Below are 24,731 nucleotides of genomic sequence, written 5' to 3'. Positions count from 1 at the left end.
TATATATATATTTATATAATATCATACTATTATAATTATTGTTGTTAATATTATTATGCCTATTATTTCCCTGCAAACGTGGCGTGATTTACACTTGGTTGACTATTGCACAAAGAACCGTACAAATTCACTCTTTTCTTTATTTATAAACCCCCTTTCTCTTGGTGGAACGTACCAACGGGAAGGGGTAGAGAAAAGGCTGTGTAACAAAAACATTGAGTTATAGTGGTTCCCCTTGTTCCATACCTCCCCGCAGTCCTTGCAGCTCTTGAGCTGGCCCCGTTCGTTTAAACCGAGAACACCCATACCGACTTCTCAATGCAAAAAATAAAAGGGAACCCAGAAGCAGGGACTAGGGGAACGAAAGGTGTAAATAGAAAGCGAAAGCTCTTGGTCTCTCTCTCTCTCTCTATCCCTCTCATCTATTTTACTAAATGAATGAATGAATTATTAACTAGGACATAAATACAAGGAATCACGCCTCCGCCGGGACCAGCAGACAGCTCCAAGCCTTTGATATTCGTTTTAGCCCAATGATACATATGTATACTTATCCATGTACATATTTGCCTTGGTAGGACTAGAAGTAGGACCAGCAAGGCTTTTTTGAATAACATTTTTGACCAATACTTCGGAAGCTTCTACACAAGGCCACCAAGATTGCGCTGCTGCTGCCGCCGCTGTTACCACAACTCATTGCCGGTCCGAAGATGGCAACTTTAACGAACGGACAGGTGGATGGCACAAACGGGCTGGTGAACGGATTAAGCCACAGTCCAGCGGGCTGCGGGGGCACCATCCCTATGAAGGACCACGACGCTATCAAACTGTTCATCGGGCAGATACCACGCAACCTGGACGAGAAGGACCTCCGACCGCTCTTTGAGGAGTTCGGCAAGATCTACGAGCTCACCGTGCTCAAGGACCGCTTTACGGGCATGCACAAAGGTGGGTTGAGCCTACTACTCGGTCAAAGAGAGAGCGGGATTCCCATCTTCATTCTCTTTTCTCCTCGGCTCCCGTCGCCGTTGCCTGTCACGAATGTCTGTCCATGGCTTGCAGTCTTGTTCCCCCTGGTTCGGGAGACAGGACTGACACGTATTGGACACGTGTGGTTGTTGCATAGTAATAGTTGGTATTTTTATAGTAGTCTTTTTGTGTCATTTACTATTGTAGTATACTCTCGACAGGTTTCATGTTATGGGAAAAGGAATAGTCCATTGCTATAGTCTGGATTCCGTAATGAATATTGAGACATTTCAACTAACATATCCATGTATTAATGTTCTGAGTTATCCAGGCATACAGCGCTGGCACAAATCACGACAGCTAATATTATGTAACAATATTAAGAGCAAGTGCCGTTCTCTTGTATCTTTCGAAGTGTATGCTACTTCTTAAGAGTAACGAGTCACACATATAGTCATTGTGCATTCATTCACAAGTGCAGAATCACCCTGCTTCGATGTTAAAACATTTCTCGAATATACCCGTGGAGCCCGTGGCTTATTGCCCACGGCACCTTGCACTCTGTTGCGCGTGATGGCAAGTTTCCTGCAATAGGAAAGAGGGAGGGAGGGGAATTGTATGTGTGTGTGTGTGTGTGTGTGTGTGTGTGTGTGTGTGCGTGCGCGTGCGTGCGAGCTCGTGCATGTGCGCGCGGGCTTCTGTATGATTTTCTGAGCAAATGTGACCAATATTTGAGATTTTACATAATGCATTCTACTGTATTCCCTACCTAAATCAATTATATGTGGTCCACCCGCCTACCTACCATATGTCATTGATGTTATGCTCTAGTCTAGTGCCTGGCATCATGCATGGAGATGTTTTGTGTTTCTGGAGGCAGGTGTTTGAACAACCAGCTTATACATAGAGAGAGGACTGAAGGACTGTGCGTGTGTTAGTCACGCGCGCGCGCTCGCTCGCGTGTGCAAGTGTGAGATCGTATCCTACCTATTGATATGCTATACCCTTTGAGAGCTTGTCAACCCTTTGGTATTATGTTAATGATCAAGTTGTTGATCCAGAGTATTGATATTACAAAAAAACTATCAATAGATAACATGAACAATACATCCCATGTGGGTTGACAATTCTGGACATTACTGGACATTACAGTGAACAAAATCAGTAATCAGTAATCATCTGAAAATGAAAAAGCACATGTATAGTTCTTCGATTGAAGGGTTCAATTGATCTGCAACACCTGGAGGGCATTTTCAGACTCCACAGGCTCACTTCACATGGGGATGTTAAAGTACAAACAGAGCTAGTGTTTCAGCTTTCCAATCCTGGTAGTATCCCCCAATCCCCGACCACCCCCGATCCTCTGTTAACAACGTGACATTTTGCATGATGATGAAATACAAATAAAGCAGGAAGGAGGGAGGAGGAGATTGCCGGGGAAGGGGGAACCAAAGAGAAGAGTGTGAAGGGTGAAGAGGAGAAGGAGGAGAGAGAGGAAGGGAGGAGGGTATATATTTTATTAATAGCCCAGCTGTAGTAGCGATTCCCTGTCTAACGGTTAATCATGCGTGGCCCGTGAACTATGGGCGGCCACGCCGGGTGATTCTAGGAACTGTCTCCTCACAGCGATATATGGCCTGGCCTCACAGGCAGCCCCCCCCCCCTTTCATTAGTGAGCCCCCCTCCGCAGCACCGCTCTCATATTTTAACTAGCTGGAGGTGCTAGCCCTCTCACTGGCTAGCTGGTTGGCCAAGACGTTATATATACACACTCCTTCTCCCAGCCAGACCAATATCCCTACACCTCCCCGCAAACAGGATGTTTGTCGAATGTTGGGGGTTTGTTACTTTGAAGTTGCTGTCAGGTTATGTCTGAATGTATTAACTTGAGTAAAGAATATTTTGGTAACCTTTTACTTACAGCTAACAGGTATAATGTTTGTTACTTGTTATAAGCCTTTATAATATGTTAATAGACTGCTTATAATATGTGACAGTCTCATAGATATGAAGGTGTTATAAGATGTCCAGTCATGACCTCATGTCAAGTAACCATTGTCTTGACAGAGGTAGCGGTTTGCATTTTGACTGTACTGGCCTACCCCCTAGACAGTCGGTGTCATAGCATGGTTAACAACATGTCATTGTTTTCATCCTATTTTGGATACATCTACAAGCTGGCAAAACGTGTGAATGGCAACGTTTTCCAATTGTGGTACAAAATGTATCCAATAGATGTATATCAAACAAGGTCAATGTTGATCTATAAACAACTTTAGGGTTGAAGAATGTTCTTGGCTTTTTATTGGTATTAAAACTGCAAGAAAAGTGAACAACAATAGGGTCTGAGAATATTTGCAGCCTTTTGCCACACTGTAAAAAAGAAATGTGTTGACTCAACTAAAAAAAATCAAGGCAACCAGCAGCAAATACAATTTCTAGTTTGCTCAACAAAATAGCATGGAAGTTGATTAAACTTAAAATATCAAGACATCCAGCTACAATACGATTTATAGTGTGCCCATTTTTTGAGCATATTAACTGAACCAACATTCATTCTTAAGTTGAATTCTATGTTCGCTCAACTTTTAATTTTACGTTGATTGAATATAATTCAACTTGAGAATTTATTCAACCTTATTTGTGTATTTCCCAGTGTGCCTTGCCCTTTGATTGAATTGTAGTTACCACCAATTAGTGTATTCTATAGTGACAGAAACATGGTTGGTGAATTTGCTGGAATTCAGACCTGTAGTCTTCACTAAGTGAGTGTCTATCAAGTTCGCTGACGACACGACGATGGTAGGCCTGATCACCGGCGACGATGAGTCAGCCTACAGGGAGGAGTTCAGTGACTTGGCAGTGTGGTGCTGGAGCAGCAACCTCTCCCTCGACGTCAGCAAGACCAAGGAGCTGATCGTGGACTACAGGAAACGGGGAGGTGAGCACGCCCTCATCCACATCGACGGGGCGGCAGTGGAGCAGGTATACAGCTTCAAGTTCACTAAAGACTTAAAATGGTCCAGACACACACAAACAGTCGTGAAGAAGGTGCCACAGTGCCTCTTCACCTTCAGGAGGTTGAAAAAGTTTGGCATGGGCCCTCAAATCCTGAAATGATCCTACAGCTGCACCATTGAAGCATCACTGCTTCGTATGGCAATAGCACCGCCCTCGATCGCATGGCGCTACAGAGAGTTGTGCAGACAGCCCAGTACATCACTGGGGCCGAGCTCCCTGCTATCCAGGACCTCTATATCAGGCGGTGTCAAAAGAAGGCCTGGAAAATCGTCAAATACCCCAACCACCCAAACCATAGACTATTTTCTCTGCTGCCGCATGGCAAGAGGTACCGGTTCATCAAGTCTAACACCAACAGGCTCTTGAACAGCTTCTATCCCCAAGCAATACGACTGATAAATAGCTAAGAAAATACCTACATGGACAGAGTTTCCCTTGTATCTTTATTGACCTTTTATTTCAGTATTTTACATTGTCTCTATGCACAGTATTTTACATTGTCTCTATGTACACTCACAGGGCCCTACACATTCACCACACTGTCACTCCAACACAGATAAACACTCACTCATTTGCTCACTCACACATAATATGCACATATGTTTATACGGACCCTACACACCCACACTCACATGCAAGCTGCGGCTATTTTGTTTATCTTATATCCTGTTGCCTAGCAGTGGTGGAAAAAGTACCCAATTGTCATACTTGAGTAAAAGTAAAGATACCTTAAAAGAAAATGACTCAACTAAAAGTGAAAGTCACCCAGTAAGAATTCTTATATTAAGCAAACCAGACAGCACCCTTTTCCTGTTTTTTTATTTACTTATGGATAGCCAGGGGCACACTCCAACACTGAGACATCCTTTACAAACAAAGCATTTGTGTTTAGTGAGTCTTCCAGATCAGAGGCAGTAGGGATGACCAGGGATGTTCTCTTGATAAGTAGGTAAATTGTACCATTGTCCTGTCCTGCTAAGGATTCAAAATGTAACGAGTACTTTTGGGTGTCAGGGAAAATGTAAGGAGTAAATTATTTTCTTCAGGAATGTAGTGAAGTAAAAGTTGTCAAAAATATAAATGGTAAAGTAAAGTACAGATACCCAAGTGACCTACCAAGTGATATATAATTGTTTTAAGAAGGCCATACCAAGGATAATTTTGCTAGTTTAATTTGAATTCTAAGACCCCTTGAAGTAACAAAATAAAAGAAAAACATTATTTGATGAAATAAATGATTTGTCCTTACTGCTATTAGCCCATACAAACACATTGAACAACAAATAGTCCACAAAAAAAACATATACAGGAAGTTTGTTCTGAAGTGTCCATCCTACATCTGAGAGATTTAAGGAAGATCGGGACACATTTGATAGTTTATTTATTTATTTTGTTACGTGTATTTAACCGCTTATTTTTGTCTCTAAAGAGTCCATATATACTCCATACATTTTTTGGGGACTGTCACCGGGCGACCTTCAGACGAGTCTTGTGAGGCCTTCGGGCATCCTAGAGCAAAACAGCTGACAGGTACGTGTATATTAGTGTATAGCCCAAACTGTTCGGACACTACACACAGAAGTTGGCAGATTGGCTGTACCGACTTCAGACGAGTCCCAAAATGCTTGCGGCGGTCGGAGAACACCATCGTGTTCGTGAGAGTCTCATATTTCCATAGAGGGGTCCTAATAGTTTTTAGGCCAAACCGTTCAGATGCTACAGGCGATTTTGTGTGAAGACCGATTTTCAGGTTGTTTTATTCTCTGATTAACACAGCTCTACTGTAGCTCTGTCACCTTTCACCGCAGATGCAGAGGAGTTACATAGGCGGATACATCCAATGCAAAAAAAAAACCCCAGATATCTCTAGCTTAAACTGACACATTTTCATGGGGATTTTATAATTATGCAAATTAGATCTCCACAGGGGCGCAGATATCGACCTTAGGGGGGTTTTAACAAGTCAATTATTCCTCCCCCCACCCCCCCACCCCCAAAAAAATAGGGATTAAAATGATTGACTCCCCTAAAGATTCTTATAAATAAAGTAGTCAAAAGTTGAGTATCTATACCTTTACTACTTCTCCTTTCCTCCATATGCTCTATTCCTCTTTATGTTCCTGCTGTGAAGGGTTTCTCCCCTATTTCACAACACTGCCCTTTATTTGACCTGATGGACAAACCATTGTTATTGGAAAAAACTCTAAAATGAAATGATTTTGGCTGGTTTGGACATGTGAAAATACCTTTAACAAAGATTAGTGTGAGTTTGTGTGATTGTCCAATAAAGCTCTGAACTAACACCACCTATAGATGCTATTAATATGCTATTACTAATGTTATAGTGACATGTTAAAATAGTTAGATAGACAGCCTCCTACTTTGTCCATTGTCTGACATTCCTTGGATACTACTCTACTATACCATTGTGACTCTAACCTGTCCTTCGAAAAAAACGAAAAAGAAAAAAGAAGTAAATGTAACAGTCGAACGCAACCTGGTAAATGTCTAATTTTTCAGGAGCCAAATGTCGGCAGATGCTGCTAAGTCGTACATGCACTCAATGATTTTGTCCCTTCTCTCGTACTGTGTCACAACCTGGTCACGAGCTAGTATCACAGCAACGAAACCACTTCAAAAGCTCTGTAAAGAAACTCTGAAAGTGCTGGACAAAAAAATCAAACAGCTGTCCCCACTACAAAATCATTAAGAAATACAACCTACTGAGCTTTAAGAGCTTCTTATGCCGACACCACTCTGCTGTTTAAGATCACTCATGACATTGCCCCACCACCTCTTAAGCAGTTTGTTACGTATTGCAAGGACAATATCAGGACAACAAGAGCTTCAACCAGAGGAGTCTGCTCAACTCAGTTTAGGTCCACCAAATTTGACTAGACGTCTTTTTCAGTCAGAGCGTCTGGATTATGAACACCCTGCCAACCATTGTGAGAGAGTGCAGTACCTTTGCTAGTTTCAAGGCATAACCTAAAAAAGTGGCTAAAGGCAAACCAGTCATGTCATATATATATATATATATATATATATATATATATATATATATATATATATATATATATATATATATATATATATATCTCTGTGACCAACCGAGGCATATTTGTATTCCTAGTCATGTGAAATCCACAGATTAGGCCCAATTGAATGCATGTTGCGTTTATATTTTTTGTTCAGTATAGATAGATAGAGAGAGATTTTAATAGTCTGTTATATTGTAGCATTGTATTGATGTATTCATGTTTGTTTTCTGCCCAGCGACTACAGATGAAAATGAGCTAAATCTGGTGCAATGGCATGTTGTACATGCTCCCTGACAAATAAACAAATAAAGAAATAAAATTGCCATAACCATCCCAATAATGACCCCATGTATCACTAGCAATCTAGTGTTTAAATTGCCGGCCCCTTGAAAGGGAGGGGGTGGATAGAGGAGGCTGAGGAAGGAAGGGAACGGGCACAGAGGTGACAACACTAGGCCTATATTCTCCCAATGATTTTATTTCTCTCCCCTCTGCGACTGGGCCGTACTAATAGAGGCCATTTATAACAGTCACCAGCTGCCGCCGTGCATGCTGAGAGGGACGCCGGCACAAAGACGGGCCACTTTCTCTCTTTTTTTGCAATGCAGCATGGGAGGGAGGGTGGAGATATGGAAGTACACTACCAACCAGGTGACTGCCAGAGACAGTCGCCCTCGTAATTCACCTTGGGTCAATGAGACGCTCCTAGCATGTATGACTGTCAAGTGTCAACAATGCATGTGTCCTTTATCATCAGATGTTTTGGTGTAATAACAGTGTAGTACATATGTAGTAACAGAGTAATTGCATGTATTGTTAAAGATCAACGAAAATGTCCTCTCTTGTCGGAGTTGCCTTCGGAAGCTCTGCTTTGGGGTTTTCCTAGGAGTCCTTTGAACGTGAGAGATGCACCAGGAATAGGTACATTGATATCTTCGGGTGTTTTTTTGACCAATTCAATTGAAAGGCGGACAGAGATGCTCCCGTTGGGCTTCTGCACTCACCTTATTTTGTCCTAGATACTGGGCAGGCTGGCTGGCAGGTGGTGTAGATAAATTATCACCGGTGATTAATCCTATCTAAAAAAAAATATGCCTTTCAAGATCCCCTATGATCCCCAAATGTCGCCTATAAAAGTAGACATGTCACAAACATCAATATGGTAACATTACTAAAACATACAGCCAAAAACTAAATCGAAATGAAGTATGTTTTGAAGTGTATGAGAGATATAAGAAGGCAAAAAAAAATGCCTTATTCACTTCCATTCATTCACTTCCATCGTGTTCGTGAGAGTCTCCGCTTTCCATATTAGTTTCCAGATCCAACTATTAGGACGGTTTTCGTGAGAAGACCGGGATTTTCGGGATGTCTCCTGGTCGCCTGATCTGACAACCACTGTAGCTCTGCCACCTTCCACCACAGACACAGAAGGACAACATTGGGCAGATGCGGTGGATTGCGAAACAGCCCAAGCAAAAACAACAGATATATCTAGCTTAAACAGACAGATTAAGGGGATTGTTTTATTATGCTAATTATGCTAATAATAAGGCGCAGCATTGACTTTAGGGGGTTAAGAGAGGACAGTTAACCTGCTGTAACTTAATTGGATGGAGCGGGTGGTACACTGTACAGAGTGTTGATTGGCAGTTTGATCTGGGTCTGGGAAACAGCCCCGGGTAGCGTAGTTCTAGACCTGTTGGTCCACATAGGGACCCTTCTTCTTAGAGAAGCAATGGAAATCCTCATGAAATATTAAAAAATCTCTTCTTTCATTAAGAATTCATCAAATCTGGATACTGACTGATTTGAAAACTAGCTGAAACTGGGAACTTCGTGAATGGACATAATGTCTAAAGGCACTGCAGTATCGTAAATGTAATACCCTGTGGCACTCTGGGAAGGTGTTACAGGTTGCCGCATTGGAAGTTCCTCCTGACAGGCAGCGAGGCGCTGAAACCAATGTAGCCTTTCAACAAGGAAAAGGAAAGAGAGACAGACAAAGAGACAGACAGAAAGCGAGAGAGAGACAGAGAGAGAGAGAGCAAGACAGAGGCGGGGTGGGGGGGGGGGTGTTTTTCTACCGGGCTGCGTTAATGCACCAAGCGTTTTGGCCGCAGGATTTCACTCTTGTTGCATCATCCCCTCTGTGGGCTGTTTTTTCTCCTCACGTCGTTGGTTTGGGGTGTGTGTGTACCCCTCCTTCCCTCTCTCATTCCCTGCCCAGAATTCTCCACTCAGCTCCGTTCGGAATGCACACTCAGGCACCACATCGTGCCCTGTTTCTATGACGACGTGCAGCGATCGATGTTGAGCGTTTTGTTGGGGAAAAGGGGCAACATGTGTCACCGACGAGGCCGCGTGTCGCCAAAATCCTCCCACCAGCTCAACCGCCCCACGCACACCTCTTGGTGTCTAAAAACATCCGAGCCTCAAGACGAAAAATAGGGAGGAGAACGTGAGACGTGCCTAATTTGCCTAATCTGTCAGTGGGGACAGTTGTCAAGGTGCCTCGGATGCTGTTGTCCATTATGATTGTCCGGGATCATTAGCCCAGAGAGCTAGTTACTTACAGTGAGCTATGGTCATGTAGGGAGGAGAGGAATGGGGGAGGGAGAAGGGAAATGGTGAGGGGATCAAAGACTAGATGATTAGCATGCTAACTGCAGGTCGGGAGTTATGATTGCTGTCAGGGGGGAAGAGACCTCTTGCTATTGTGACCTCCTCATTGGACACATTCAAGTCTGTGACCTTTATCATCATGAAGGAATGGGGACGTTCTGGCAGAGGACGCAGTCTCATATTAGTTTAGGAGATTGACAGTCACTGTACAGGTATATGGAAGTGTCAGTAAAACACAGGAAGTGTCACTTTGCGCACACACACACACACCACATAGCTAATAACATGGGGGGAAATGTGAAAGCAGAAGAGAAATTGTTTGACTGATGGTGCATCAAGAACAGATTCTCATCATACTCTCTTGCTTTTACATGTATCCTCATTCCTGTCATTACTTTTGGTGGAACCGTTGTCAGAACACGATTTAACACCGTAACAAATATGTTGTAACCGGGTCATAACATGTTGTAACCGAGTCATAACATGTTGTAACCGAGGCATAACATGTTGTAACCGGGTCATAACATGTTGTAACCGAGGCATAACATGTTGTAACCGAGGCATAACATGTTGTAACCGGGTCATAACATGTTGTAACCGAGTCATAACATGTTGTAACCGAGGCATAACATGTTGTAACCGGGTCATAACATGTTGTAACCGAGGCATAACGTGTTGTAACCGAGTCATAACATGTTGTAACTGAGTCATAACATGTTGTAACCGAGTCATAACATGTTGTAACCGAGTCATAACGTGTTGTAACCGAGTCATAACGTGTTGTAACCGAGTCATAACGTGTTGTAACCGAGTCATAACGTGTTGTAACCGAGTCATAACGTGTTGTAACCGAGTCATAACGTGTTGTAACCGAGTCATAACATGTTGTAACCGAGTCATAACGTGTTGTAACCGAGTCATAACGTGTTGTAACCGAGTCATAACGTGTTGTAACCGAGTCATAACGTGTTGTAACCGAGTCATAACGTGTTGTAACCGAGTCATAACGTGTTGTAACCGAGTCATAACGTGTTGTAACCGAGTCATAACGTGTTGTAACCGAGTCATAACGTGTTGTAACCGGGTCATAACGTGTTGTAACCGAGTCATAACATGTTGTAACTGAGTCATAACATGTTGTAACTGAGTCATAACATGTTGTAACCGAGTCATAACATGTTGTAGCCGAGTCATAACATGTTGTAACCGAGTCATAACGTGTTGTAACCGAGTCATAACGTGTTGTAACCGAGTCATAACGTGTTGTAACCGAGTCATAACGTGTTGTAACCGAGTCATAACTTGTTGTAACCGAGTCATAACGTGTTGTAACCGAGTCATAACGTGTTGTAACCGAGTCATAACATGTTGTAACCGAGTCATAACATCTTGCGGTTTGTTAGTGTTAATCTGTCACTGCAAATGTTGAGTCTTCTAATGTTAAGGGTGCTTGATTGACAACTGAATTTTCAATATGACATTAATGTGACAAAATGTGGTCTACTCCGCGCATATATGCACTTATTAGGATGTCGTTAATTTATCCACACAGTAAGGCCCAGGGGATTATTGCTACGCTGACCTGGAGGGAAGGGACTCATCCCTTAGGTCAGAGGAGCTGCTGACCTCAGCAATCTTAGGGGAGCTAAATGTACAGAGGGGAAGCATAGAAATATTGCACATGGAACGGGGATACTGCTTGTCAGACTTCAATGAGAATGGCAGATCTATAACACATATTTCTATCTGAAATCACTTGGGTCGTACACACAACTACATAAAATACCTCTTGTACTATTTGCTTACAGGCTTTGTTAAGTAATCTCAAAAGGACATTCAAGCAACGGTTGTATATAAGAATAGTGTGCGTCAATATTCCAGGGGCCGCATTTGTCAATATTGCGTCGAAACTATTCTAAAATACTACTTAGGAACGTAATTTAGAATGTTTGTATTCATAGTGGGATTTATCAAACAATCCTACGATCATCATACGCACACTGCTAGGAGATCACCATTGATAAATATAAATTGTTCTCAGCCTCAGGGCTTGTGCACAACCTTGGGTATTTGCATTTCAAAATCATCCCTTTAATAAAGCCTGTGGGTAAAATACAATGCCGTACCATGAAATACAGTGGCGTAACCAAGAAGAGCTAAACAAACAAAAAAATGACACAATTCAAAGACTGAAATAGAGTCGCTCATGTCAGAGATGGACTATAACAAAAAGGTTTTATATGTCTCGCTCAGTTATGCCTTGACCGGTAAAAATCAAATCAAAGCTTCAAAAGAGAGGACCATTAGGACGTATCAAGTTTATTTAGCAACGGCCAATATACTTCAAACGAGTAGACAACACTCCCCAATAAGCCATCCATCCTCAACAGCTTGCATAGGCCAACATTGCTGTTCTGCCGAATGAACGATTCGTGCGTTCCACCTTGGCCACCACATTCAGCAGCGTCTTTTGCACCACATGACCTATCACCTGCACATAAATGAAGTGGGTGGAAGCCTTCTCTGTTCACGTACTTGAACTTGTTTTGGGATGGTGCAACCGTTCGTTTTGGTGATGATTGCATCCAAACCATCGGCTCATCGAGGTCTATGAGATTTTGATCTGTAAGCTCCCTCTGAAAAGTGCCCGTTGCCTGAGAAACCTGAGGCTGGAGAGCACTTGGAAATGCACCGGAGTGGCATGTGTTTGCCTTTCTAAAGTAGGTCTTAAATCCTAGCAAAAATCCTATATGATAGTTTCACAAAATCTATCTGATGAGCCAATCTGTACTTTCTGAAAAAAAGTCACACCTGTCTCTAAAAACACACTCTCTGCGAAATGCAGCTTGTGCCAAATCTTCCAACCGATCAGGATTAGCCATCTCTCATTCCATTTCCCATTATCTCAGTTTTATAGTATTTGAACAATGGTTTAATGTTCACATATGCCTCTAATTTAACAAATTACTGCACTTTATATGGATTTTTGTTGTAAAAAAAAAATGCTCTGAAGTGGTCAAATTATATAATATAGCCTGTCAAGATATGTTGCATGAGTTCACAATGGAATTACAATGAAAAATGATTGAATTATTACCGTCATCATTTCACAAATGTTCAACATATATTTTCCCCATTCACTCGGCCATGCTTGACAAGCAGTTCCCCAAGCAGCTAGTCAAGAAAGACCGGCACCTCCAACCCTTCTGACAGTACTGGACTATACCTTTTTTGGAACAACTATACTTTCTATGACTCTTTTTAGCAAACAAACAACTACTCTTAACCAGATAGCACACATGCATCAGATTTACATAGGCACAACGTTGAGACGACAGGAAATTCACAACGTACTTACGTTGCCGAGACATAGCATGGGGATCTTTCCCTTAAGACAAAGATACTATTGTAGCGAACAACGCTAGGCTCCCTTCAAACCACGGGCCTTCAGCCTAGTTCAAGATGGTAAATGCTAAGGGGGACATCACCCCATTGACTACCAATTGAAGATGGCACATGTGGGTTGGACACGCCTCTATACACACCCATACCCGCAGCCTTAAAGGCCTTTTTTCCTCAATAAGAAATCGTCAGCACAATACGGTTTAAAAATGCAGGGACAAACTAATTTAAAAAAATGTGTATATATAATATTTCCCTGAAAGATGTATGTTAACTGTATACACAATCCTAAATGTGAAGCACAAAGCTATGCTTAATTTGGTCAGCCTTTAAACTTTCATCAGCTTAACCTGTTGTTTACCCTAAAAGAGGCTTAATAAATAAAATGGCAGAAGTACAACATCCTCCTTCCTCATATTAAGATAGTTGTTTTTATGTTTTTTTGCTATTGCCATGTTATTGCTATGGCGATTTTAAGTGCCTGAAAGCGTACTCTAGCACTGTTTTGACAAGGGCTCCTTAGAGGGTTAAATAGTTACTGTTTTCAAGGCAATTGCATCATGGAAGTGTTATTGTGGTCCATGTTCAATGTTTAAAGAGGCTGACGCTTTGGTTCTGTTCGATCCATCTGCTTGTTCCCCTGAGGTTTCAGATAAAGCCTCTGTTCCGGAGTGAGAGAATGCAATACTTTCAAAATATGGGAAACTTTCTGTTGTTTATACAGCTTTTATTAATACATTTCACTTTTTGGGGTTGTTGTGTAGTCACCCCTCTTTATTCGATTATACAGCGATATTGCCCTCAGAAAATGCTAATCCTCACATTCTGCTATTGCTCCCTGTGAACAGTGTGCGTGCGTGCATTTGTTTGTGTGGTTTCCACTCAGGAATCAAACCATAAACTCCGGTTGAGGTAAGCACCGTTCTCCAACCAACTGAGCCAACGAAAACAACCACAATTCTCCCTCATCCCCAACTTTATCCTACAGGACCAGTTAGAGGGTTAGGGAGGATAAAGCCTTGCAACATTCTGGCTCGGTTTATATTCCATTGTAGGTCTGATGCACACATCTACTGACATTTAGAAGTTCAACTTCTTAGAGATCAATGGAACATGTAGGTCAGGCTGAGAACAGGAGCGAATTCAACACAGGACTCAAAAGGTCTCCTGAATGAGAATTATCTCCATATTGTGGTGCTGCATGCTTTGTACCATAATGATAGTGAATTACAATCCTCTCTATTGTTTGTTCATAATGCAGGCAATCTCTCTGCCATTCATTGCCATACCGCACATCTATACTGTGTAGGTGTAATTACAGGGTACACATCCATGCTATATAATTATAGAGCAAGGTACACGTTCCTTTGTCTATAGGTCCAGTGATTACATAGCCCTGTACTATAGTGCTTGTTGCTAATAACAATAAAGTGGTTATTAGCAGACTGTGTGTGTGTTCAGCCATTAGGCCTTTATTTCTAATGCTGTAGTGTGTGCGTGCGTGCGTGTGCGGGTGCGGGTGCGTGTGTGTGTGTGTGGGTGTGCGGGTGTGCGTGTGCACGTGTGGGTGTGTGTGTGAGATTTGCCTCCATGCTGTCTTGAGGTTTAGGTGGCCGAATGGAATCACATGGCAGGAATGGGAATAGTAAATCAGGTTACTCGCATCCAGAAGAGAGCCAAGAGGGCTTGAAACATGTACTCTAGTCAGACAAAGACATGACGGCATTGAGCCTCACAGTTGTTCACTGTCTTATGCTTTCGTAATTTCATATACATTTCTACATTGTTTTTTTTTTTTATCATAGTATATTTATTGTTTGGAATAACAGATATCATGGCACGTCAAAGATTCCTGGGAACATGAAATGGTGGAGATTTGTTTTTCTTTTGTCTTCTTCATAAATCAGGATAACCCTCGTGAGATGTTTTCGCGGGAACCTGTGGGATTCATCACACCATATCCAATAAAAGCAATATTAGGACAACAGAAAATCAATCAAATGAAAGTTAATAAAAGCAGCCATTAAATGAGGATACATTAGTTCCATATCGTGCATAGTGAGCAAGCCAAGGATCTTATAAGCATGGGTGACAAGAAACAGTTGCACAGGTATAAATCAAAATAGATCAAAAGCTTTTAGTGGATACGAAAAAGATCTGGTTAAGATCAATATTGAAACAAGGCCCATAGGAGTAGCTACTGTTGATCCCAGAACTGCTGTTGATCTGCTGTTGATCCTAGATCTGCTGTTGATTTGTTGTTGATCCTAGAACTGCTGCTGATTGTAGAACTGCTGTTGGTCTGCTGTTGATCCTAGAACTGCTGTTGATTTGCTGTTGATCCTTGACCTGCTGTTGATCTGCTGTTGATCGTAGAACTGCTGTTGATCTGCCGTTGATCCTTGAACTGCTGTTGATCTGCTGTTAATTCTTGAACTGCTGTTGATCTGCTGTTGATCCTAGAACTGCTGTTGATCTGCTGTTGATCCTAGAACTATCAGCTACAGTGTAACTCACTGCAGTTGATTCTGTTGTTGGTCCTAGAGCTAGCTACAGTGTAACTATGTTGTTGGTCCTAGAGCTAGCTACGGTGTAACTATGTTGTTGGTCCTAGAGCTAGCTACAGTGTAACTATGTTGTTGGTCCTAGAGCTAGCTACGGTGTAACTATGTTGTTGGTCCTAGAACTAGCTACAGTGTAACTATGTTGTTGGTCCTAGAGCTAGCTACAGTGTAACTATGTTGTTGGTCCTAGAGCTAGCTACAGTGTAACTATGTTGTTGGTCCTAGAGCTAGCTACAGTGTAACTATGTTGTTGGTCCTAGAGCTAGCTACAGTGTAACTATGTTGTTGGTCCTAGAGCTAGCTACAGTGTAACTATGTTGTTGGTCCTAGAGCTAGCTACGGTGTAACTATGTTGTTGGTCCTAGAGCTAGCTACAGTGTAACTATGTTGTTGGTCCTAGAGCTAGCTACGGTGTAACTATGTTGTTGGTCCTAGAGCTAGCTACAGTGTAACTATGTTGTTGGTCCTAGAGCTAGCTACAGTGTAACTATGTTGTTGGTCCTAGAGCTAGCTACAGTGTACCTCTATACTGTTGATTCTAGAACTATAGCCAGTGTTACTTTCCATTGTTGATTCTATAACCATTTTTTATGTTTTTTTACATGTTTTATTCTCACATACACCAGAAAAGTGTAGTGAAATGTGCTGTTTTACACTGTCAGCTATAGTAGTACGGCGCCCCTGGAGCAAATCTGTTTAAGTGTCTTGCTCAAGGGCACATGAACAGATGTTTCACCTTCGCACATATTCGAACCAGTGACCTTTTGGTTACTGGTCAACTCCCTATATGCTGTTGATCCAAAAGTCTAAAGAGGTAAAACGTGTCATTATGTGAGGTCAGATATGCATTTAGCTCTCTGGATGAACTTGTAATACCTGTAAAAGGGAGTTGGGAGGGGGGTTAAGGCTTTTGGAAAGATCTCCTTAATAATTCAAGACAAAGTCTGATTCAGAAAATGGAAAAAGGACTATGAATAAGTCATTTGGAAGTTTTCGAGTGTTCGGGGGCATTTTTTTGGGGGGGGGGGGGGGGGGTGTACGAGATGTTACTACTAAGATTAAGTCTCAACCAAACTTACGATGAACCAAATACTAACTTGTGATGTGCATTTGTAAGGGGCAGGGGGAGAAAAACATAAAGACTGAAATAAAGAGAGTGCGTGAAGAAAGCGATAAGATGAAGTAGGGTAAGGCAGAGAGAGAGAGGCAGAGCGACAGGGGCAGAGATCGAGTGAGGCAGAGATCGAGTGAGGCAGAGAGAGAGTAAGGCAGAGAGAGGGGAAGAGAGAGAAGCAGAGAGAGAGTCAGAGAGACAGAGGCAGAGATAGAGTGAGGCAGATAGAGGGGAAGACAGAGAGGCAGAGATAGAGAGGCAGCGCGAGTGAGAGGCAGAGAGACAGAGAGAGTAAGGCAGAGAGGCAGAGATAGAGAGAGTCAGAGAGACAAAGGCAGAGCGAGAGAGGCAGCGAGCGAGGCAGAGAGAAAGGCAGAGCGAGAGGCAGAGCGACAGAGGCAGAGAGAGAGGCAGAGAGGCAGGGGCAGAGATAGAGTGAGGCAGAGAGAGAGAGTAAATCAGAGAGAGAGGGGCAGAGAGAGAGGCAGAGAGAGAGAGAGGCAGAGAGGGAGAGAGAGACAGAGATTGAGAGAGTGAGAGTGGGGCAGATAGAGAACGAGGGACTCCCAGAGACAGATGTCCCACTCCCTGCAGATTGATGGCTCCTGGCTCCATTCCATGCTAGGCTCTGACCCCTCTGTCCTTTGTTGTAATTTATAGGTTGCGTTTTGTGAGATTTAAGCGCTAGTCTGTGGCCATCATGGCCCTGGAAAGAAAATGACCTTCCTGCAATAGCAGCAGAATTAGGCCTCGCCGCTTAAAAGTCGCCCCCAGGGGTGAATAAGTGAGCGCTTTCCGATGTAGGCAGACATTTTTGACAACGTGTTAATGTTGTTGTTGTTGTGCCTATATAAGTGACTGCTTTTTTTCACTGCTACACTTCATGTGAACTCTTATCAGTTATTAATATTGTCTGCGTTTTAAAGAAGGAAGTGGACATTTGACTGGCATATATTTTTTTAGTTTAGACACAGTGGTGTAAATAAATTAAGGTTAGGGTTAAGGTTAGGTTTAGGAACACGGGGTGGGTTTAAGGTAATGTATAGTTTCAGAGAGGTTAACTTAAGGGTTAGGGTACGGGAAAGGCATAAAATGGAACATTGGGTTTGCATATTGCCGTCGACCACCATATATTTTCTGCAGGTTCACTTCCTTTTAAAAAATGTGGATTTTAGTTGTCGAGGCAATGGGATGTGTATGAAACACTAGGAACACCTTCCTAATATTGAATTGCACCCCCCTGTTGAAAAATAGATTTTATATTTTTTCTCATTGAGACTAATCTGGATAATAAAGGTACATAAAATAAATAAAAATACACGCATAAAGATGTTGAGCGTGAAAAACCCAGCAGCGTTGCAGTTCTTTGAACAGGGTATGGCAGCTACTACCATACCCCGTTCAAAGGCACTTAATTATTTTGTCTTGCCCATTCACCCTCTGAATGGCATACATACACAATCCATGTCTCAAATGTCTCAAGGCTTAAAAATCCTTCTTTAACCTGTCTCCTACCCTTATCTACACTGATGGAAGTGGATTCAACAAGTGACATCAATAAGGGATCATAGCTTTCAGCTGGATTCAGCTGGTCAGTCTATGTCATGGAAAGAGCAGGTGTTCATGATGTTTTGTATACTTTGTGTATAGTGTAGTTCAAAAATATATACATGATATGTGTACATGAATTAACACATCAATACCACAAATGTCACATGATATATCAATATTACGATCTGCCTTAGTATACATCTGTCTGTAAGCATATGGCTTTGTGTGTGTGTGTGTGTGTGTGTGTGTGTGTGTGTGTGTGTGTGTGTGTGTGTGTGTGTGTGTGTGTGTGTGTGTGTGTGTGTGTGTGTGTGTGTGTGTGTGTGTGTGTGTGTGTGTGTGTCTAGCATTTGTGCGAGTGTGTGTCTATTGCAATCAAATACTTGGCTCAGTGGCTCGTGAGCTCAGCTGGCTCTCTGCTTGGCCATTCAGAGCATAACCCCATGAACAAATCAGTCTGGAAATTATTTGGACAGAAATCCTTCAGCAAATGATTACAGATTTGCAATTGAATGACTTCTAAGGTCTCTCCCTAGGCCTACGTATAGGTTCTCTACGAGTCAGAGCCTAGATTCTTTTATCACTACAGAGGATGGGAATCTTATCCAAACCCATCCCGGTCCCCTGACACAGTCCTACCAGCTCTCACAGTCTCACAGCAGAATTAGACATTCATCCATGTTTCTCAGTGTTTAAGGTTAAGTTTAGGCATTAACTCCAAATTGTTAAGGTTAGAGTTAAGTTCAGGCATTATCTCCAAATTCTCAAGGTTAGGCATTCATTCCAATTGGTTAAGTTAGGGATAGGCATCCCGTCAACAGGACAGTTGTAAATCACGGACGTGATTTTAGAGAAAGAACTCATTTCGGTACATATAAGTGTCTTATATCGCCTGTAAGCTTAAATTCTTGTTAATATAACTGCACTGTCCAATTTACAGTAGCTATTACTGAGAAAAATGCCATGCTATTGTTTGAGGAGAGCTCTTAACAACAAAACACTTTTTTCATCAAGATAGGTCTGATAAATTCAACACTGAAGGTGAAATGTGTACTTCCATTCTGAAATATTGCTCTGATTTATCATCCAAAGGGTCCCAGAGATAACATGAAGTGTCGTTTTGTTAGATAAAATAATTTTTCATATCCTAAAAAGGTCCATATAGCATGCACGATCGATTTTGTGTTTCCAGTCGTTCAATTTGCAAAGAAAGGAATCTGTGAAAATCTACCCCTAAACGTTGTTTCAACCAGTCAAATCACGTTTGTATGTATTCCTCAGAGATCCTAGAATGTAACCAGACTTCACTATATCATTAGGGGTGTAGTATATCCTATAGGACACCAAATGTGGTCAAAGAGCGACGCATTCATGGCACGCCGATGACGCACGCGGGCAGTCTTCACTTGATCAACTCTAACTTTGTCAAATAAGCACCAATCAGGGTAAAACAAAGCTAGCTAGATAGCCAATGAGATGGGCTTCATTGGAGTATCCGGAAACCCTGTATTTGTCGCAAAATGTAGCTGCTAACGTTGTGCGACCGTATGCCTTTTCCTTTTGGACAAATATTATAAGAATATTCAGAGTTATGAAGTTTTGAAATCTGGTTGTTTTGCAAATTTTTAACTTATAATATGGCTACTAATACTGGAAAAGCTAAATCAAAGTCCAAGTATACAGATTTGACGATATTCCTGCAGACAATGTAACATGAATGCAAATGTCTCCACGATCTTCCCAAATGTACCTGGGTGACTTCACACTAGATGTCATGTGGTTTGCTCATACTTCACGTCATCTGTCTGAAACTTTGCACATACACTGCTGCCATCTTGTGGACACCATTGCAATTACAACCAGAGATATGGCTAGAAGTGGGACCTTTCTGTTGCATTTCAAAGATGGTGGCAGAAAAAAATAAGAAAAAAAGTTTTTTTTTTTTTTTGTATTTTCTTCTACCAGATCTATTGTGTTAATTATATTCTCCTACATTTAATTCACATTTCCACAAACTTCAAAGTGTTTCCTTTAAAATGGTACCAAGAATATGCATATCCTTGAGTCTGGACCTGAGCTACACGCAGTTAGATTTGGGTATGTCATTTTAGGTGAACATTTTTAAAAAGGGGGCTATCCCTAAGAAAGGTAAAGATTTGGGATAGGCAAAAACATAAATACAAATAAAACATTATATTGCTGGATGCGAACTTGCAACCTTTGGAATCAGAGAAAGATGCTTAGATTTTACCAACCTACTTGAAGGTAACAGGGCTCACTGTTGCCCCTAGTGGCCGGTTTCCACGTCATCTCCTGACATCCTCAGACATGGATGGACTTCAAATACTGACTTGTATCATAGGTGACCTGGCAGCACAAACACAGCATTTGGTGTACTTCCATAGGTTTCTGGAGAGAGAAAAAGAGAGAGGAAAGAGGGAGACATTGTGTATGTGTGTGTGTGTGTGTGTGTGTGTGTGTGTGTGTGTGTGTGTGTGTGTGTGTGTGTGTGTGTGTGTGTGTGTGTGTGTGTGTGTCAGCAACGGCTAAGTAATAGTAGAGGACCCCATCCTCCCTGGCAAAGAGCAGAGGCTGGTATAGATTGATATTGGCCCGACTGTGAGAATCCTCCATCAGTACATTCTGGACAGAGTTTGCCACTGAGCACTGATCTGACTGAGACCTGCTTGCGATTAAAATAGCAAAACAGATCCAAATGAAAGGGTCAGATGTAACATTACCTTGCACAGTACTAAACAGTATTAAATGCAATTGATTGATTGCTTTTATTTGCCAGTAAAAAAAAAGAAATCTATACCGCAGTACATACATTTTAAGTCACTTGTTACACTTTCGACCAGCCCAGATGTCTGCTCTATGGTAAAGTCATGTTGTATATTCATGGTCTACGATATTGCAAAGGATCAGACATCTGAGCTGACCAGTGTTTTGATCTTCCAAACAAGGCCTTTCCCAGAGTTCCATTTGTTCATTCCCCCCTCATTTGCCTCCAATGCAAAATGTGAAAACTCTGTTCCAATCTGCATTTCAATGTCCCAATTTGTTCAAGAGGGAGTTGCAGCTTTCTAAGTGAGCCGGATAAAAGCGTCTGCCAAATGGCTAAATATTTAAAATTATCTGTAGCTCCAGAGCCGATAAAAAGGACTTTGAAAATCAACTGCCTTCGCCAAAAGCCTCATTAGTTGGACGACAACAAAATGTCTCCCCACCGAGGCGGGGCGGGAGGAAAACCCAGGTATCTGCGACTAGGCAATTAAAAACAAGTTATACAGCCTTTTTCTCAAACTGCACTGCTCCCTATTTAGGATAAAAAAAAGCCTCTTAATGCGCTAATGCTAATATGCTAATATCTTATGTTATCATATGATTACGTGTTTATGAAGGAATGGTGGAATGAGTCAGTGGTGTGTTTGTTGATCCTATCCATTGCCACTTGTGTTTGCATGGAGTCGATGGAAAATATGGAAATCCCTGTGCATCTTTCATGCGCCCTTCCTTCAGCGATTGGCGCTCTACGCTAGCTTCGCAAACATCTTAATTGCGTTAAATGGAGGGGAAAAAAGGGCCAGATTAAACGTCATTAATGAGGGTTGTGTGGGGGAGGCTGCTATTCCCCGGATGGTGCTTTTGTTCACTTTGGCAAAGCGGGGGAGAAAGAGCGGCTTCACCTTGAAGCTGAAAGCACACCATGAAACAGGGTCATTGTGCCTCCCTCTACCAAAGACAGGCGCACACTTTTCTCCCTCTCTCTCGCTCTCTTGCACAGAATCACACGCACCATCTCCCTCCTCTGTGCCTCTGTCTCTTACTGCCACTACCCATCCCTCTCTCCGGCTCAGTCTGCCCCTTGTCTCCCTTTCTTTCACTCTTTAAATTTCTCCCCCTCTTGTTTTTCCAAATCTCTTTCTCTCTCCTCTTCCCCCAGTCACTCTGTCTGAAAGGCAGATAAGCTCACTGGGGGAGACTTTAGAGGACTCTCCATCTGTGTATAAATAGTTTAGGATGAATTATTGAGGGACCTGGGGTTGCTAATAATCCCGCAGGACCCATCTGACAATGACACGGAAGATGGAGGGAAAACAATTACGCAGGGTTTCTCCTTCGCAGGAATTGGATTGGAAGGGGGGGGGGGGGGGGCTCTGGGCGTAGAACAGAAGCCCCTCGCGGGCCCAACGTCTTGGCTAATAAAGCCAATTAACTCTCTGGAATCAATCGGCCCAAGAGGAACGTCCTTTTCTTCCCTTCCCTGGGACGCAACAGGAACTGTAATGATTCATGTTTCCTCCCCCCCCCCACCTCCAGTCGTCCCTGTTTGTAATGTCCCCTCATCTCGTCTCCCCTGTGGAGGACGGGATAGGACAGGACACCGCGTCTCTCAGCCGCCTTCCCTCCGCCGAGGCGGGATAATAGGACAGGAAAGGGGGAATGAGAGGAGAGGAATATTAATGATGGTGTTTAGGGCTGAAAGTGTTGTAATGGGAGGGCAGACTAAACCCCGTGTCTCAGAGTCAGACCCTTGCTCCTGATTTTGTCAACCACCCCAAGGTGATTTTGACACGACAATTTACTCTTTTTTGGGGGGGTTGGTTTTCTCCTCTTTTGTGAAAGGCCTTTGAGATAGAAAGGATTACACTACAACATTAGGAATATTTATTTGCACCAAATCTGTTGCCTAGGGAGCAACAACCCACAACTGTTGTAAACAAGGGACCAATCAAAGGGACCAGGTTAAATTGATCAACTTCATTATTAATAGTAATAAGAGAATTTACAGAACATAATGACAGTGTGGAATCGGTCTGAGTGGTATAAATGCAAACTGCTGTTTAGTATTGTTAAAGGATAATACAAATAAAGTGTGTGTGTGTGTGTGTGTGTGTGTGTGTGTGTGTGTGTGTGTGTGTGTGTGTGTGTGTATACCGTATATTCTGGTATGTGTCTCATTTCTGCTATACTTGTGCATGTGTGTATTGGAGTGTGTGTGCGTGTGTGTGCGTGTGTGTGTGTGTGTGTGTGTGTGTGTGTGTGTGTGTGTGTGTGTGTGTGTGTGTGTGTGTGTGTGTGTGTGTGTGTGTGTGTGTGTGTGTGTGTGTGTGTGTGTGCGCGCACGCGCGCACGTTTACAAGTGTGAATGAAGCAGAGAATTCTCAACTGCGTGCGGGCCTGCATGTGTGCTCAAGCGTGTGGGTGTACAGTCCCCATCTCTCTGGGGAGCGCGTAGAGAGGTGGACGATGACAACAACACTGTCCTAATGATGCATTTTCTACTCCATTGATTCAGTGGCTCTGCTCTCCAGTAAATCCTTCACATGCAACACATTAAAGCCGGCCCTTTTTCCTCATCTGCCAATCGATTAGCGAGAGTTCAGGCTGCCTCCCAAATGGCACCCTGTTCCCTGTAGAGGGTCCTACTTTTGACCAGGTCTCATAGGGCTCTGGTCAAAAGCAGTGCACTGTATAGGGAATAGGGTGAGATTTGAGACACAGGCTTACAGTGGAACGTGGTGCATTTGCTGACTTCCACAATGCACACACAGTGTTGTGTTGTTTTAATGATCCTTTTTGTTATACTTTATACCTTTAAAGGTTTTGTCCCGACCAAGATCCATTTGGGATTGAAAGGTTGTCACTATTACTATAAAGAAAATGTAAGACACTATGTTGTTATTTTAGGTTTGCTTGAGTTTTTTCGCCAAGCACCTGTAAGTGTATTGTGATGAATTTGTGCTCATAATGACAAAATACTACAGTATATTTACTATAAATATTATAGTATTCACTGCAGTGCTTTTGCAGACTTTACTGTAGTATTCACTGTAGTGTGTTTGCAGACTAAAGTCCACAAAAACACTACAGAGAATACTGTAGTATTTACTGTAGTATTTACAGTTAACTCTAGTATAAATAATGTAGTAAAAGAAAACTGTAGTATGTACTATAGTAATTAGTTTAGTGTTTTTGCAGACTGTATTATACTGTAGTATTTACTGTAGTGTTTTTGCTGACTCTAGTATGCTGTAGTATTTACAGTAGTGTTTGTGCAGACTGTAGTGTGCTGTAGTATTTACTGTAGTGTTTTTGCTGACTCTAGTATGCTGTAGTATTTACAGTAGTGTTTATGCAGACTGTAGTGTACTGTAGTATTTACTGTAGTGTTTTTGCGGACGTTACTGTAGTATTTACTATAGTGTTTTCATTTTATTATCTTTGAAGTGGAGGCCTTTTCTTTCAGGAAACTTACTGGAGAAATACTAAAAGAGCACATTTCCCATAACCTGTAGGTAGGTAGGACTGGGGTCTGAATGGATAGTTTCTGCTCTTTTTTATAACATCTGCTAATATGTGTATGTGACCAATAACATTTGATTTGATTTGAGGAACACAATATATGTTCTATACTTGGCATGTCTTTTTCTCACTTAT

The 24,731-nt window shown here is 42.2% G+C and overlaps 1 protein-coding gene across 41 annotated transcripts in view; it reads left to right on the top strand.

Moving 5' to 3' along the window:
* The first annotated feature begins 252 nt into the window (after positions 1-252).
* Positions 253-24,731, top strand: part of celf4 (CUGBP, Elav-like family member 4) — a 101,938-nt gene continuing 77,459 nt past the window's right edge. For 16 of the 41 annotated variants that reach the window (XM_036950200.2, XM_036950197.2, XM_090205514.1 and 13 more), the window contains exon 1: positions 317-948. In XM_036950200.2, the coding sequence (XP_036806095.1) occupies positions 711-948 (238 nt within the window). In that variant the 5' untranslated portion in view covers positions 317-710. Of the gene's footprint in view, positions 949-24,731 lie in introns of all 41 variants that reach the window. The other 25 variants (XM_090205518.1, XM_036950196.2, XM_090205517.1 and 22 more) reach the window with 4 other exon arrangements.

This window comes from Oncorhynchus mykiss, chromosome 17, assembly GCF_057628025.1.
Source record: "Oncorhynchus mykiss isolate SJ-2025 chromosome 17, ASM5762802v1, whole genome shotgun sequence".
In the NCBI taxonomy this organism is placed as follows: domain Eukaryota; kingdom Metazoa; phylum Chordata; class Actinopteri; order Salmoniformes; family Salmonidae; genus Oncorhynchus; species Oncorhynchus mykiss.
This window is presented reverse-complemented; position numbering and strand designations above follow the sequence as displayed.